The sequence below is a fragment of the Anabrus simplex genome, chromosome 6 (assembly GCF_040414725.1).
Source record: "Anabrus simplex isolate iqAnaSimp1 chromosome 6, ASM4041472v1, whole genome shotgun sequence".
Lineage (NCBI taxonomy): Eukaryota > Metazoa > Arthropoda > Insecta > Orthoptera > Tettigoniidae > Anabrus > Anabrus simplex.
This window is the reverse complement of record NC_090270.1, coordinates 116,028,438-116,047,296: the sequence shown is the minus strand read 5'-3', so window position 1 is coordinate 116,047,296 and position 18,859 is coordinate 116,028,438. Positions and strand designations below refer to the sequence as shown.

At 42.1% G+C, this 18,859-nt stretch overlaps 1 protein-coding gene across 1 annotated transcript in view; it reads left to right on the top strand.

The window, feature by feature from the left end:
* The window catches only part of LOC136875889 (thyroid peroxidase), a 257,266-nt gene that overhangs the window by 95,877 nt on the left and 142,530 nt on the right, over positions 1–18,859 (top strand). The window contains exons 2-3 of the mRNA XM_068228240.1: positions 3,981–4,141; positions 7,216–7,342. Coding sequence (XP_068084341.1) covers positions 3,985–4,141; positions 7,216–7,342 — 284 coding nt within the window. The 5' untranslated portion in view covers positions 3,981–3,984. The remainder of the gene's footprint in view (positions 1–3,980; positions 4,142–7,215; positions 7,343–18,859) is intronic.

The window sequence follows — 18,859 nt, the reverse complement described above, 5'->3', positions numbered from 1 at the left end:
GGCAGCCCTCAAGATGGTTTTCAGTGGTTTCCCATTTTCACACCAGGCAAATGCTAGGGCTGTATCTTAATTAAGGCCACGGCCGCTTCCTTCCTACTCCTACGTCATTCCTATCCCATCGTCGCCATAAGACCTATCTGTGTCGGTGCGACGTAAAGTAAATTGTAAGGAAAAAATATGACATTTCAACAACATCCGCCCTCTAGTCATCAGGGTGAAAAAGGATAAAACGAGCTAAGTACCTCTAATTTAATTGCTCATCAGTGTACATATGTAACAGTTGAAGCCACGAATGCCCAAACAGCACAAGTACACATTTTGACGCTAAATGAGTTATGTTGGAAAAGTCTCGTCGTAGGCTTTGACTTGGCAATCAGAACAGCACAAAATATATGTTTGTTGTACTGAGTTGAAGAGATGAAGAAGAGGAAGCAGGATACTGTACACTCCTCTACAATGGATAGACATCATGGAGAAAGAGTGCTAGTAATATACACATTGTTCACATTAATCAATCCATGATTATGGATTACAAAAGCTTCCTTGCAAAAGTTAAAGACCCTGTGCCACTGTCTAAACATGAAGGTCAGTGGAAAGTCACTTCATACAAGATTATTCAGTATCGCAGCAATGATGTGACTGTTAGCACATCAGATAGTGGACTAGTGACAGAGACATTTCAATTTAAAGAAAAGCGTGTTTGGCATCTTTAACGAAGGCCTACAACAGTGAACTAAAGTTGAAACCAGCGAAAGCAAGATACATTTCGAAGTGTATACTATCCATTGACGCACAGCATCGGCCATACTTTGAGCATCTACTGCATTATTATAGAAACTCCGACAATGATAATGCTGCCTCAGAAAGTGATGCCTGGAATTCAGATTGAACATTTCATGCTTCTACTGATATCTTTGTGAATATTTTTTCAACAAAATTAAACTCTTACTATGTATGTGTATGCAATTAAACAGACGTTAATAAAAGTAATATTAAAAAGAAATCCAATGATTTCCAAAACAACACAAAAATACCGTTTTTATATTATACTTTATATTCTGAATCCGTTCGTAGTTTTGATGTAATATTTTGCAAGACACATACGCCTTGTAATATCTGTGCATAGAAAAAGTCAAAGAAATAGCTGTAGTAGGTTTAAAGATATACAAAAAAAAGTTTATCTCAAAATTTTGATGAGTGGACTTGTGCTGTTATGGAATTCACGGCTTCAATTATTTTTGAGTTTGGGAACAGTATATTTTTAATTTTGCATTTCGGATACCGACAACAGCACACTCGGAAATAAGACCAATCAGAAACTTCGCATTTGGGAATTAAGACCCTTAGGAAATCGGAATTCGGAAAAACGTCCAGAACGCAGGCAGGGGTATCTAAGGAGTCTGCTACAACCTTTAGCCACAGGGAGATAGTTTACGTTCCACTAAATATGTACATGTCTTTACAGTTTTCGGAGACGCCGTGATGTCGGAATTTTTCTCCACCGGAGTTCCTCCGCGTGCTGGTAAATCTACCGACACGTGTCTGGCGTATCTGAGCACCTTTAAACACCACCCAACTGAGCTTTAATCGAACCTGCCAACTTGTGCTCAGAAGGCCAGCACTCTACCGTCTGATCCACTCAGCCGGTGACTCAGGATATTGTTTTCCTATTAACTGAGGTCACGGGCCCGATAATGAGGTTAACCAAATAACTCTCCCCGTCTGGTTGGCTCGGGTTCGAATCAAACATTTAAGTATAGATTGAGGGGCTGGAATTAAATGCACTTCAACATGCAGTTATCCAAGCTCACTACGGGGTAACAATCGTGCAGTTTTAATCTTGTACTCGAAAATGGTGGTTTCGAACTCTTTTTTCTTTTTTGCTATTTGCTTTACGTCGCACCGACACAGATAGGTCTTATGGCGACGATGGGATAGGAAAGGCCTGGGAATGGGGAGGAAGCGGCCGTGGCCTTAATTAAAGTACAGCCCCAGCATTTGCCTGGTGTGAAAATGGGAAACTACGGAAACCATCTTCATGGCTGCCGACAGTGGGGTTCGAACCCACAATCTCATGGATGCGAGCTCACAGCTGGGCGCCCCTAACCGCAATACCAACTCGCCCGGTGGTTTCAAACTCTACTGTCAGTGAATCTCCGGATGATTTTCCGTGGTTTCCCATTTACTCACCAGACAAAAATGTAACGAATATGTGTATCCCTTTCTTACCCCAGTGTCCTTGGAACCCTATCAGTGTTAATGTTACCATAAATATCTAGTTGGTTACGTGGCACGATTCGTGCAGCTGTAATTTTAAATTCGGGAGATGGTGGTATCGAACCCCACAGTAGGTAATTATCGGGTAAACACTAAATGTCACCAGTAATCTTTTACATACCGACATCGTACGAATATTTTTTTCATCTACCTCTGCCAGGTTTGCACTTGCGGTCTTGGGATCCAGAGGCCGACACTCTATCATAGCGGAAGTATCAGATCCAATTACAGTATAGTGGCTGAATTCGATCACGTAACCTGTGAACTGTTGTGGCAACCACTAGTGACAAACAAATACAGTATTGAGGAGTCAATTGCTAACTGGCCATTTTTCCTTAGGACTTGCTATGTCTTCTCGTTGTGCCTTGTTCTGCTGCAACACGACATCTCTGTTTTTCAAAAACAGTAGTTCTGCTCCTCGATGGGTAACACTTCTCCAGGACAGGCTAGTTGTGCCAGTTGTCGGTATCGTTACACTGAGTAATATCATTTACATGAGTTTTTTTTTTATTACAAGTTGCTTTACATCGCACCGTGTTATGGCGACGAACTTGAGACATGTTTCTACTGAATAATGATTGAGTTTGTACATGTCTGTCTTTGGTCTCGATTGTAAACAACGGGCGATGAATGATGAGCCATGGAGGAGAGTAATGTGAGTCAACTTAATTGAATGTGCATATTTATTTCCTTTTTAAGAGCCTCCGTGGCTCAGGCGGCAGTGATCCGGCCTCTCACGGCTGGGTTCCGTGGTTCAAATCCTGATCACTCCATGTGAGATTTGTGCTGGACAAAGCGGAGGCGAGACAGGTTTCCCACCGGGTACTCCGGTTTTCACTGTCGTATTTCATTCCAGCAACACTCTCCAAAATCATTTCATCTGCCATTCATTAATCAGTGCCCCAGAGGAGTGCGACAGGCTTCGGCAGCCTGTACCATTCCTATCCTCGCCGCTTCATTCATTCCATTCCTGACCCGATCGAATGACTGGAAACAGGTTGTGAATTTTCATTTCCTTTTGACAATAAGCATTGAATAAAAACCGAGCAAATGTTTTGAACGACGTGGCTACAAGAAAATTTAGAATTCAGAAAACTGATTTTGTACGTTTTCTGAATAAATATTTTTATCCGAAGAAAAGCGCATAATACTTGTATGATTTTTTTTTGTGATGGTCTGAGTGAAATCATTTCAATTACTTTTCCCTCAAAATGTGGCCTTGTTCAGTTCCCCTTTTATTTTTTATTTTTTATTTTTTTATTTTTTATTTTTTTATTTTTTTATTTATTTATTTATTTATTTATTTATTTATTTATTTATTTATTTATTTATTTATTTATTTATTTATTTATTTATTTATTTATTTATTAGACCACCATAGATTCTGTATCCTGAGAGGATATCATAATACATCAAGTCGTTGTTTGTGTGCTCTCTATGGTCAGCTATGCGAAAAATACAATATTTTGTTTTGTCAGGCTAGAAACAATTCTTTGGCGTACTATGCTGAATGATACCCCCTTTGTATTCACATATACATTCTGGATACTGGACTCTGAGGTTTTTGGTTGACCCTGACACTAAATTATAGTTCTAGTTGGAAATATAAAGATGTGTCTACTCGTAAATTTTACTGACTCATTATGTTCTGACTTATAATTCGAGTGTCCCGGTCGGAAGCTAAGGATGTGTTTATGTTGCAGGTTGATGTCGACGCTGCTGATGATAGCGCTACTGTCGGCTGGAGATTGTAGTTCCAGTTACGGGGACTACGAGGTGGGCGAAGTGGAAGAGGCTGCCAGATACGGACTAGAGAAGATGAACGAACTAGTGAACGTGCAAGAGCCACGACTTTACAACAAGGGTAACACGGTTTTCTGGTTTGTTTTTTGTTGGTTTGTTTACAAGTGTATTTGTTTTATTTGTTTGTTGATGTGTTTTTCATACATTTATTCATTTCACTCTTCGCGAGGAGCCTATTCCACTTCAAGGTTGGTAAAGCACAATATTACTGATATCATTCAAAGTACAACGTAACATCCAGTTCACATACGCAATATAAACTGTTAATGGAAAACATTATCCAGAGGGGAACAAGAGAAAGTTAATCTTTGAACGAGATGGGTAAATCAGTGGACCTTTTTCGCTCAACCCCGTCTAAAATTAGACGTGTCCTAACGACCTCAAGAATGTAAGGTCTTCTCTGTAAAATATATAAATATGTATATGTAAATGTCTCTAGATTTAGTTTAATCATGGCAATTATTTAAGGATATTCATTTTTATTTAAGGTGTTGTAAATATGTGTATATAAACGTTTCTGAATTTAGTTTAAACATGTTAATTATTTTAGGAAATTAGATTTATTTATTTATTTATTTATTTATTTATTTATTTATTTATTTATTTATTTATTTATTTATTTATTTATTTATTTATTTATTTATTTATTTATTTATTTATTTATTTATTTATTTATTTATTTATTTATTGTGTATCTGTTATATATAGTGTTTTATTGAATCTTCTATAATAGGGTAAATAACCTGTTGATGATAAATAAATGTACATCTATCTATCTATCTATCTATCTATCTATCTATCTATCTATCTATAACCATTGAGTGGTGAGGGAGGCATCTTCCTCTGAATCTGAAAATATTCTTAGGAGAATAAGAGTTGCATTTCACGAAGTGGTCACTGCCATTCAAAAAATGGTCAAACCTGATTTTTAACTTACACAATGAGTAGCAAATGAAGAACGAGTCTCGTTACTGATCACAAAAGTAAACTCCATCTAAATTTTCAAAAAGCGAGTCCCAGGTGCGCATAACCACTCAACACGGTCGAACATTTGAAGAGCTATGCTATACAATAATAAAATCTCACTGAATGGTTTACCACGCTGAAGGAGCGCGTGATCATTGCCGTCACTGATTCTACAAGCGTTGTACTAAGAGAAAGTTAAACTCTCCCATTATGAGTTTTTTTTAAATCGGACGATGATCACTTTGAGAAAAGTAACTCCTGTCTTCTATAGATCACCTTCCTTCCGAGCGGCATATTTTTTTCTTACCAAAAAACCAAACCCTATGGCGCAACAGCTCCGAAGGGCCTTGGCCTACCAAGTGACCGCTGCTCAGCACGAAGGCCTGAAGATTACGAGGTGTCGTGTGGTCATCATGACGAATCTTCTTGGCCGTTATTTTTGGGTTTTTAGACCGTCCGTCGGACGGCGACGTAAAGCCTTGTGCAGATCACTTGGTGCTATTCGACCGCTACCGGAAGATTCCTCCAGGTTTTCCTTCCTCACGATGAGGAAGGACATCCGGTCGTAGAAACTCCCTAAGATGATTCATCTCAATTTATACACGGCCCCATACAGAAGCGGGACAGGGTTGGACATACACATAGCTAATAAGCGGATAGAAGGCTATAGAAAAAAGTATTCAGAAGGAAATTAGATCCAAGAAGGAATCAAATAAAAGAGCCTTCGTGGCTTAAGAGGCAGTGCGCTGGCCTCTCACCGCTGAGTTGCATCGTTCAAATCCTGGTCACTCCGTGTGAGATTTGTGCTGGACAAAGCGGAGGCGGGGCAGGTTTTTCTCCGGGTACTCTGGTTTTCCATGTCATATTTCATTCCAGCAACACACTCCGATATCATGCCTCAATTAAGGTACAGCCCCACGTGTGAAAATGGGGAAACCACGGAAAACCATCTTCAGGCCACCCGACAGTGGGATTCGAACCCATTATCTCCCGGATGCAATCTCACAGCTGCGCACCCCTAACCGCACGGCCAACTCGCCCGGTCATCTATCAGTCATTAATCGTTGCCCCAAAGAAGTGCGTCAGGCTTCGGCAACCGGCACAATTCCCACCCTCACCGCCGGACGGGGCTTCATTTATTCCATTCCTGACCCCGTCGAATGCCTGGAAACAGGCTGTGGATTTTCAAGGGATCGTTTAAGACTACAAGTACATCCTCAGAACTGATGAGACGGCTACAGGAGCGTCGCCAACTTAAGTCTCCAGTGTTGATCTCTTGTACAAACAAACCAAACGACAAACAAGTGGGCGCTGCAGTTGGAGATCAGCGGTTCGTTTGAGCAGTTGAAATTTCCAACTTATTTATTGTTTATAATTACAATGCATGTCCGACTCGCTGGCTGAATGGTCAGCGTACTGGCCTTCGGTTAAGAGGGTCCCGGGTTCGATTCCCGGCCGGGTCAGGGATTTTAACCTTCATTGGTTAATTCCAATGGCCCGTGGGCTGGGTGTTTGTGCTGTCCCCAACATCCCTGCAACTCGCACACCACACATAACACTATGCTCCACCACAATAACACGCAGTTACCTACACATGGCAGATGCCGCCCCCCCCCCTCATCGGAGGGTCTGCCTTACAAGGGCTGCACTCGGCTAGAAATAGCCACACGAAATAAGAAAAATACAATGCATGCTAGATGTTCTATTAAATAACTCCAGTGGGTGTAAGTACCTAGTACAGCCTACCACGTCTATTCCGTTTTAATTTTGTTAAGTGAATTTAACTTCGCACCAATTCACATAGGTTTTTGGCGGCGATAGGATAAGAAAGAATAGGACAGGGATAGAAGCGGCATAGATCTTAACTAAGCCGCAGCCCTAGCATTTACCTGGTTAGAAAATGGGAAACCACGTAAAGCCATCTTCAGGACTGCCGATGGTAGGGTTCGAACCCATCGTCTACCGAATGGAAAGCTAACGGCTGCACGTCCCGAACCGTGTAGTCAACTCACTCGATTGAGGACATGCACTCACTAAGGCAGCAACAGTATTCTAACATACAGTATATAATAGAGTTCTGATTTTCTCTTCTTTATAGTTTAAAACTTGTATAACTATTCGAGATGTCTAGTACGAAAGCACGTACTGATGATCCCTGTTTTGTTACAGGAGCCTGGTTGGAACAAGACAACCCTGCGCGATATGTTGCAGCCTTCAACGGACAGAGCTCCAAGGCGCGACGTCTCGCCAAGTTTGGATATGCCTCTCTTCAGGCCACATCCCGGCTGATCCAACAGTGAGTACCTTACAATTGGCCATTCATCAGTCGAGTTAAACGGGATGAACATCTTGTTAAAATTTCTTTATACTTGAAACGGAAAACAAAACCCACTTCAACACAAGGCATAGATTACGGACTTAGACAAAAGGATTAGAACAATTAATCTACCAGGCGAGTTGGCCGTGCGGTTATGGGCGCGCAGCTGTGAGTTTTCATTCGAGAGATATCGTGTTTGAACCCCACTGTCGGCAGCGCTGAAGATGGTTTTCAGTGGTTTCCCATTTTCATACCAGGCAAATGCTGGGGCTGTACCTTAATTAAGGCCACGGCCCCTTCCTTCCCACTCTTAGACCGTTCCTATCCCATCGTCGCTATAAGACCTATCTGTGTCCGTGCAACGTAAAGGAAGTTGTAAAAATAAAAATGAATATCGAAGCAGAACGACCGCGAAGTCTCCCATCAAATAATTCATGGTTGCAAAACTACATCAGCTTGCTTTCCCTCAGTTGATTGGATTTTTTGCTGGTTTAACGTCGCATCGAAGGCGTACGGCGACGCGAGGACGGGAAAGTGATAGCATTAGGAAGGTAGCGGCCGCGGCCTTTATTAAAGTACAGCACGCACCTGTTGTGAAAATGGGAAACCACAGAAAACAATCTTCAGGGCTGCTGACGGTGGTATTCGAACCCACCATCTTCCGATTGCAAGCTCACAGCTACGCAACCCTAACAGCACGGCCAATTCGCTTGGTACCCTCGCTTTAAAATACTTGTGAGTTATGGTTCCTTTCCTTATTTTGATGTGAAACCATCTGTCAAATTGAGAATAAGTGTTCTCAAAAATCATTGATTGCAGGTAACACTTCACAATATTACAGCTCAAAAAGTATTTCGCCGGGCTGAGTGGCTCAGACGGTTAAGGCGCTGGCCTTCTAACCCCAACTTGGCAGGTTCGATCCTGGCTCAGGCCGGTGGTATTTGAAGGTGCTCAAATACGACAGCCCCGTGTCGGTAGATTTACTGGCACGTAAAAGAACTCCTGCAGGACTAAATTCCGGCACCTCGGCGTCTCCGAAGACCTTAAAAAAAGTAGTTAGTGGGACGTAAAACAAATAACATTATTATTAAAAAGTATTTCATATAAGGGAGTGGTTTATGCATTATTTTAAAGTAGAATAATGAGTAATGTATGACGCAATCACAAGATGGCCGCCAAATTAAGGTATGCTTTTTACAATCGAAAGTCACTCACCGCGTGGTATAGCTTGGCTTGAAGGTACCATCCAGAGATAAATGGTGTGTCATTTGATTTGACTTGACGAGGTCTATTATCAAACATCAGGCAAATTAAAATGTGACTAAGGAAATAAAATAATGAAGATGACGAATTTCGTCATACTTTACGATATGATAAGAATTAGCAGATGAAAGCCAATATAAAACTTATGTGTGAGGAAACTACAGTAGACCCAGTAAGGGGTACATCTTCGGAACGAATGAGATGGCTACAAGATCGATGCAAACACTCTTGCAAAAGCAATTTACAAATCAAACGATATTATAAATTATACACCTCGTATCTCTCATATCATTCACGATTATTCAATAAAATTGTGATAACCGCTAAAAAAGGTAAATTATTATTTAAATGAATAAATAAACCAATGAAAAATTTCAAACTGTTTCACGTTTTAATTGTAATTCACAAGATACTTTTCACGTACATAACTCTAGCGGCCGCACCTTGTACAGACTTCTACGTTTTTAATTGTCCAGATCCCATTTATCACCGCCAGTGATGCCCCATGTTCGATTCCCAGATCGTTAAAAGATGTTCATTCTGGACTGAGCGCTGGAAGAGGTTTCACTCGGCCTCGTCAGACCATTTTAAAGCTGTATGACACGAGCTGGAGCGGGAATCTGTCATAAACGCCAAGCAATATGACTGATGACGTCGTCATGCGATCACGTGATACTTTAATATCTGCAGGCCATCTAGATGAGCATTATTCTCGCATTGGCAGGCCGAGGTGTGTGTGTGTGTGGGGAGGGGGGGCATATTAGTTCATTTATTCTCTGCCACAAAGAGCCTGAGACCCCAATATAAACACAACCTAATCACGTGCGTATTGTGCTAGTGAATTTTGCGAAAACATTTCCTACCTCAACCTGCACAGTACTACATGTCATTAAAATTCACAAGAGTACTTTGTAAAAAATGTGGATTTTAACATTAATTTCTCTTAGCTTTACAGATATTCCAGTAACACACAAACTCAGTCTGGGGCCCAGATATTTTGGCGACAATAGGTTAGAGTACAAATTTAATTTTGCAAATAGGAAATGTCGACTAAACGTAATATAGCGAGAGTATCATGAATGTACCCCTACTGTTTATGCAAATCTCATAGCACAACCGTTGGGCGGGGTAGAGTACATTTGTTACTCGCTTGAGTAAGTTGGCATTCTAAACTTAACCTATCAGAACAAAACAAACCCCATGGTGCAAAAGCCCCGAAGGACCATAGCCTACCAAGCGACCGCTGCTCAGCCTAAAGGCCTGCAGATTACGAAGTGTCGTGCGGTCAGCACGGCGATTCCTCTCGGTCGTTATTCTTGGCTTTCTAGACTGGGGCCGCCATTTCACCGCCAGATAGCTCCTCAGTTGTAACCACGTTGACTGAGTGGACCTCGACCAGCCCTCAGATCCAGGTAAAAGTCCCTGATCTGGCCGGGAGTCGAGCATGGGGCCTCCGGGTAAGAGGCAGGCACGCTAACACTACACCGCGCGGCCGGCATAAACTTAGCCTATTACTGCCTAAAAATCCCGGCTTATCTTCAGTCACGACTGAGCCACTCCCGAGAAAATGTGCGCTAGTACAGCACTTACATAGATGCTGTTCTACCTCGTTAACAACACCTCCGTCTTCTACAGTTTCGTAGGTCTGTTAGGTCATCCGCCCAGAGGCTGGTTGGATCCTCAAATAGCACCACCAATGGTTATGCGGTTATAAGGAAACCGCAAAAACCAATGAGAGCACCAAAATGGCGCGTACTAGGCAAGATGAGGAGTGAGGTAGTTTGCCATTGCTTTCCCCACTGGGCCAGAGTGTGCTACTGTAGCACGACTGACCCTATGAACAACACCTTGCATAACACTCAAACGTACTAGTCGTACTCCGAATGTCATTACTCAGCACTACCCATCCCCAGAAGCTTCCATATAATCACAGCCATGGATAAGACTGGGACTTTGGTGGAAGCTACACTTTACTCTGGCCTCTGCCAAGTGATGGATGCAAAAGTACTGCATCAATCAAGAAATGACAGCAGGCAATACTAGAATAAAATTATGCATAAGCACTAATTTAAATATAACACGATCATGATTAACAAATTCCCTCCTCCTTGGGTGAATGATCACCGTACTAACCTATGGTTCAGAGATCCCCGTGTTCGATTCGCGGTCGACTCTATAATTTTAACTGCGTAATAATTTGAATTCCTCTGGCTAGGTGATTGGCTATTTATGATCTTCGTAATACACTTCTTCATCCACATACAACATATAACGCTGGCAACCACCAAAAAAGCACAGAGAGAATACATCCCTCCATCTAGGGCTGGCGTCAGGAATGTCATTTCGCCGTAAAATTGGAGTTAATCCACATTAGCGCCGACGCCAGGTGACTGGGAAAGGTCAGAAAAGAGGAAGATCATTATTAACAAAAGTGGACAAATATTCTTCGTGCTCATTATTTCCACTCACTATCAACCATATTTAAATTAAACTAATTCGTACATGTTATAACTATCATCAATAAATTAATAGAATACTCCTCTCCCAGTCACGGATGGCCACAAACTGGAGAGAGAGAGAGTTCATTTGGTGTTATCATAATTAATGCATGCAGTTAGCTTTCATCATAACACTATCCTCCACCACAGTAACATGCAGTTACCTACACATGGCAGATGCCGCCCACGCTCACCGGAGGGTTTGCCTTACAAGGGCTGCACTCGGCTAGAAATAGTCACACGAAATTAAATTAATTAGTTAGCTTTCATAATACAAACTATTAAAGATAATCAACTAAGAATTAGAAAAGTTTATATTTAAATAGGGGCTGCCTGGCCGAGGCGGTAAAGGCGTGCTCGGTTCGCCCGGAAGGACGTGGGTTCGAATCCCCGTCAGGAAGTCGTAAAATTTAAGAAACGAGATTTCCACTTCCGGAGGTGCATATGGCCCTGAGGTTCACTCAGCCTACACCAAACATGAGTACCCAGTTAATTCCTGGGGGCAAAGGCGGCCGGGCGTAGAGCTAACCACTCTACCCCATCACGTGCCGCGGTTAACAATTGTGGAAGCCTTTACCTTCCACTCCTCCAAGGGCCTTCATGGCCTTTACGGAGGTGACTTTGTCTTTGTCTTTTTGTATGAAAATCAGTATGGAGAAGATCAAAGCAGTGGTGGTGGGAAGAGGAGAAAGAGAAGAAAAATAAATCGTTATTGTTAGGGGACAAAACCATGGGGTGTTGAATGCTTCAGGTATTTAGGAAGTAAAATAATCCAAGGTGCAAGGTTGGATAAAGAGATCAGCAGAAGGATACAAGTGGAAAATACGTTCTACCAGAATGCAAGGTACTTAGTGTGGAATAGAGAACGACAAGTATTCGATTTCTAGCTAAATAGTTGGGACATTTTGTAGAGAAACTATCACTTCTTGGGAGGAAGTGCAGCCGGGTTTGCTGGTGACATCATCCCATTAAGTGCCAAGGTTATGAACAGCAGCAATCTTTACTCTTCATTACTTCAAGGTCCTCACGCCCTGCAAGGAGATTGCGTTCTTTTGTGCTTTCGAAATGTACATCAATTTAAAAGATCATTCGAACGGGGTGGTGCCGGGGTCGGGGTCACGCCGCAAGTCAGTATGGGGTTGAAATTAAACTGTTGACATTTTATTTCTTAATAACCATGCGTTCGGCACCCTTGTGGGCGACAAAGCGCCTTCGGTTCATTGCATACGCCTAAGAAAAACCTTCAAAGTATCAAAAATTATTCGTGGGATTTGCGAAGTAAGAGCATAAGTGAACTTGCTGCTCAATTATTTGCTGTACATATTCGGTAAAATCAGCATTGTTCTAAAAAAAAATGCTGTTGGTTTCTCGGTGTCGGAGACGAAACTGAGGAAGGAGAGACAGCTGATCTCAGAATCTATCCTGTCGCTTTCATTCAAGTTAGTTGGATCATCAACAGATCCGGGATCACTGAAGAGGTGTACGAGGGAAATGTGGAGTGAGGTAGCTTCCCGTTGATTTTCTCACTGAGATATAATTTTTCATAACAAATTAGTCTACCTAGCCCATTGAAACACAAACATCAACTTTTACAACATTCATCACACGATCTGATTGTATACGGAATGGCGTTACTAACATCACTCATACCTAATTCACTTTCAATATTGTCCAAGCGCACGGGTGATCCTGAGACAGGTCAATGAAAGTAACAAATTTGCTCTAGTCCATAGCAGAAGAAAATGTGCATTGTAAACAATAGGTCACATCAGAAATGGATCTGGGCCACTAACTCTTCGTAACCATGCATTTTTCATCACCTCACAGGTCTGAGACAGGTCTACCCAATCGGCACATTACTATGCTTTGGCAGTAGTTGGATCTTCATCTGATCCGGCACTCGTTCAGAATAAGGTCAAATTGTTACAGTGCCTTGCTTTAAAGTAAACCTTCAGACCGAGCTCGATAGCTGCAGTCGCTTAAGTGCGGCCAGTGTCCAGTATTCGGGAGATAGTAGGTTCGAACCCCACTGTCGGCAGCCCTGAAAATGGTTTTCCGTGGTTTCCCATTTTCACACCTGGCAAATGCTGGGGCTGTACCTTAATTAAGGCCACGGCCGCTTCCTTCCCACTCCCAGCCCTTCCCTGCCCCATCGTCGCCATAAGACCTATCTGTGTCGGTGCGACGTAAAACAACTAGCAAAAAAAAAAAAAACCTTCAGAATCTCACATGCCAGCATAAAGACGCTCGTCTGGAATACGAAAACACGATAGTTTACTGAAAATAAAATGAGCTGTTATTTAGTCCGCCGGCCCAGTGGTGTAGGGGTAGCGTGCCTGCGTCTCGCCCGGAGGCCCAGGCTTCGATTCCCGGCCAGGTCAGGGATATTTCTCTCGACCTGAGGGCTGGTTCGAGGTCCACTCAGCCTACATGATTAGAATTGAGGAGCTATTTGACGGTGAGATGGCGGCCCCGGTCTTGAAAGCCCAGAATTACGGCCGAAAGGATGCGTCGTGCTGACCACACGGCCCCTCGTAATCTGCAGGTCTTCGGGCTGAGCAGCGGTCGCTAGGCAGGCCAAAGCCTTTTCAAGGGCGTAAAGTGCCGTGGGTTATTTATTCCGCTTAATTGTTATATTTTCTGCAGTGCGGCTTCTTGGGTTAATGGTCAGCGTAGTGGCGTTCGGTTCATAGGGCTCCGGGGTCGATTCCTGACCGGGGTAAGGATTTTGTCCACATCTAATTAATTCCTCTAGATTGGGGGTGTTTGTGATTGTTTTAATACACATCTCTAGAAAATGTACATAAAATGCATCACACTACCATACAATAGAAAATACATTCCTCTCAACGCAGGGTTGACGTCAGTAGTGGCATCCGGTCGTAAAACTGGACTTCACATTATTACCTACTGACCAGAGGTAATTGGGGAAAATCCAGGAAGGATAAGAAAAATGACCCATATCTTTCTGCAATAATTGAATACTCTGGTATTTTTAAGTAATAAGAAATTTGCGACAAAAATGTATTTAAAACACAATTATGACAGTTACAGGTCACTATTAATAGAAAATCAGAAAAATTACTGAACACACGATTAATTTGTATTAATAATCCTCTTTTACTTTGTATTCACTGGTTGAAAATAACAAATAACAGCACAGCCGTCCATTCATTCTGGAATATTTTGCACACTTTACGAACAAAGTGTATGGATTGGCCTGGCTGGGTGGTTCAGACGTTTAAGACACTCTGGCTCAGTTCGGTGGTATTTGAAGGTGCTCAAATACGTTAGCCCCTTGATGGTAGATTTACCGGCACGTAAAAGATCTCCAGCAGGACAAAATTACGACACCTCAGCGTCTTCGAAAACCGTAAACGTAGTTAGTGGGGCGTAAAATCATTATTATTATTATTATTATTATTATTATTATTATTATTATTATTATTATTATTATTATTAACAGTCTCTTTTACGTCGTACCGACACAGGTAGGTCTTATGGCGACGATGGGATAGGAAAGGGCTAGGAGTGGAAAGGAAGCGGCCGTGGCCTTAATTAAGGTACAGCGCCAGCATTTGCATGGTATGAAAATGGGAAACCACGGAGAACCATCTTCAAAGCTGCCAACATTGAGGTTAGAACCCACTATCTCCCGAATGTAAGCTCACAGCTGCGTGCTCCTAACCGCACGGCGAACTCGCTCAGTGTATTATTATTATTATTATTATTATTATTATTATTATTAGCCTATGCGTGGGTAGGTTGGTAGGAATAATAAACGAACTACCACGTCTCAGCATATGAAGCCTGGAATGCGTAATGAATAATAATAATAATAATAATAATAATAATAATAATAATAATAATAATAATAATAATAATAATAAGCCAAACCCCATGGCTCTACAGCCCTTGAAGGGCCTTAATCTATCAGGCGACTGCTGCTCAGTCCGAAGGCCTGCATATCACGAAGTGTCGTGTGGTTAGCACGACGAATCCTCTCGGCCGTTATTTTTTGCTTTCCAGACCGGGGCTGCTATCTCACTGTCAGATAGCTCCTCAATTTTAATCGCGTAGGCTGAGTGGACCACGAACCAGCCCTCAGGTCCAGGTAAAAATCCCTGACCTGGCCGGTAATCGAACTCGGGGCCTCCGGGTAAGAGGCAGGCACGCTACCCCTACACCACGGGGCCAGCAATAATAATAATAATAATAATAATAATAATAATAATAATAATAATAATAATGTTATTGGTTTTTCGTCCCAGTAACAACTTATGTGGATTTTCGAGACGCCAAGGTGAGGGATGTTCTTTTAAGTGCTGGTAAATTTATCGATACGAGACTAACGTATTTAAGGATCTTCAGATACCGCCGGAATGAATCTGTATCCCATTCTGTCTACCTGACATAGTAAAGAATTGATATCTTCTTTTCGAGCGACAGGTATTAGATTTCTAGCTAAGTAGTTGGGACATTTTGTAGAGAAACTATCACTTCTTTGGAGGAAGTGCAGCCGGGTTTGCTGGTGACATCATCCCATTAAGTGCCAAGGTTATGAACAGCAACAAACTTTACTCTTTATTACTTCAAGGTCCTCACGCCCTGCAAGGAGATTGCGTTATGTTGTGCTTTCGAAATGGACATCAATTTAAAAGATCATTCGAACGGGGTGGTGCCGGGGTCGCCGCAAGTCAGTATGGGGTTGAAATTAAACTGTTGACATTTTATTTCTTAATAACCATGCGCTCGGCTTCGGTTCATTGCATACGCCTAAGAAAAACCTTCAATGTATCAACAATTATTCGTCAGTTATTTGCTGTACATATTCGGTAAAATCAGCATTGTTCTAAAAAAAATGCTGTTGGTTTCTCGGTGTCAGAGACGAAATATATAGAGTTTTTCGAGCCCCTTGCTACTATGTACGTATTTGGCCATGATTATTAAGGCATAAAGTCTATATGGTCTGATACCGTGGTTAGCTGGTTCGAGTCCCGTTGGTAGAAAAAATATTCACCAGCAGAATGTTGGCCGGTAGGGTGGTGGTATACAATTTCGAATCACTAGATTCCGTGCCAATATCATGGATTGAATTCCCAAACTTCTGCGCAATGTTCGCATGGAATGAGGGCAAATGACGCTGTTGATGGTGATTCGTCCGTCAGATGGAGACGTAAAGCCTGGAGTTGATCCATTAGTTCTATTCGACAGGAGTAGGCTATGCACCGGCGCCGAATTTCGCCCTCTCTCTTATTACGAGCATATATAACGTCATTCGTTTCATCTCAATAAAGCCTTTGATTAGGTTTACGTCAGGAAGGGCATCCGGTCGTAAAAACTTGCTATGAATATTCACATCATTTCATACCAGACCCCTTAGAGAATCGGGACAAAGGTTGGACGTACAGTACATACAGTGTAACTATTGCAAGGAAGTCATGAATCGTTGATCAGATCCTGTTACATTTTAAAATATGTCTTTGGACTAATTTTAAGTCTTTTGAACATTTCGATGCGATTTTTTTTTTTTTTCAAATTGTAACATCTAAAGATGCCTTTGCTGGCAAGATGTAGTGTTTACAGTGCACTATGTCTTCTGGTATGGGCTAGAATAAAATTGTTACTTTCATTGCCTGTCTCAGTCATATACTTGGCTTTGACAATATGAAAGTGGCTGAGGTATGAGTGACGCTAGTAATGCTATTCCTTATGCAGCCAGTCCCTGCAATGAATGGTGTGAAAATGTCGCTCATAGGGTCGGTTGGTGCATTCATTTCAGTGGGCTTGGCAGACTGATATATAATAGCAACAGCTAGCTCGGTGAGGAAAGCAATGGGAAACTACCTCACTCCTCATTTGCCTAGTACGCCTCTTCAGTGACACCTAGGCTATTTATGACAGCTGTTGGCGGAGCTGCAGAGGATCAAACCAGCCTTCGGGCTGAATACCCAACATACATACATACATACATACAACATCTAAAGCAGGACCTCTCAAACGACCAAAATCTCACGAGTACAAATTGAGGCGCGGAGTTCCTGTGCACAGTGCATCGGTCCCATTCGGCTCGGCTCGGACCAGCGCTTCATCTTTGGGCTACTCGGCTAAGCTCGGCTCAACTCGGCTCGGATTTGGAACGCTACGGAGCAAGCGAGCGAGACAGGCGCGGGGAAAGAGAGAGACAGCGCTATTGCTCCAAATCGAGGAGTGGGGGTGTGCACTCTGGTCAACCAAGCGAAGTCGTCTTTTGTACCGTGCACAGCGCATGCACCAGGTGCATGCACTCTGAGAGGCTCTGATCTAAAGGATAGAGGCTGCTTTTAAAAAATACTATCTGAGTGTCTGGCATGGTTTTCTTTCCTTAACATCAGTCCTCGTGTTACGGAGTCATGTAATTTTCCTAATGTTATCAGATTACGTTACATTTCCCTTTGAAGAGAAAGGAAATTCACAAGTGAAATGTTACTCCTGTTATGGCTCTAATCAAATCTAGGAACTTTTGATTCTAAATGCATTTGTTTATAGCGCGTATACGATCAAATTCCATTATTGACAATTCATTCATTTGTATTATGATCAAATTATTTTATAAGTATCATAATTAAATCCGTTATCAGTCATTGCTTTGTTGAATCTTCTTCACAACGCGTTTCAGAATCTAGGCTACATCGTCAGGTGGCGAAACGACGACATTCAATTGTCGCTCTAACCGATACACAACTGTTTCCAAAACGGATTTAATTATTTATAAATAGTTATTTCACAATCGCGGACAAGGCCTAAACAAAACATGGTTAAGTTTAAACTATTTTAACTTGAAATGTATAGACCAGCTGAAGTTGTAGTTGTTTTCCATAATGTGGACATGACTGAAACGTCTTTCACGGCTGAAACTGGAAGGACAGAAACTACGTATAATCATTCTACTAAAATTGGAGAAATTTCTGAATTTGCGTGAAGTAAACAAGTTTTTAATCCTGTTGCTATGCCTTGATGAATGCGATATTTTTACATCTGCCTCTTGACGCAGGCTAGAGTAGAATGTATCTCAGTCTCATTTATAGCTGTGACAGTATGGAAGCTCCTGAGGTCTGACTAGTGCCGAGTAATGACATTTGCAACACGACTAAATAGTGCGTCCGACTGTTGTGAAAGGTGCGAACCATAGGGTCAATAGTGCAGCAAAGCACTTTCTGGCTCAGTGACGGAAGCAAAGGGAAACTGCAGCACCCAACATCATGCCGTGAACGCCTTATTTTAGACATCCATTGGTTCTTGCAGTTTTCTTATCACAGCATAAGCTTATGTGGTGCTATGTTATAATCTTTTTTTCGTTCTTCTATTTCCTATTTGTTTAACATCGCACTAACACATCGAAGGTTTTCGGTGACGGATTGATGGAAAAGGGTTAGGATTGGGAAGGTAGCGCCCAAGGATTTTATTTAGGTTCAGCCACACAGACAAACCTGTATAGTTGTGGACATGAAGTTTTGAATGAAAGTCCGACTCCATGGCTAAATGGTTAGCGCGCTGGCCTTTGGTTACAGGTGTCCCGGGTTCGATTCCTGGCAGGGTTGGGAATTTTAACCATCATTGGTTAATTTCGCTGGCACGGGGGCTGGGTATATGTGTCGCCTGCATCATCATTTCATCCTCAACACGATGTGTAGGTCGCGACGGGTGTCAAATCAAAAGACCTGCACCTGGCGAGCCGGACATGTCCTCGGACACT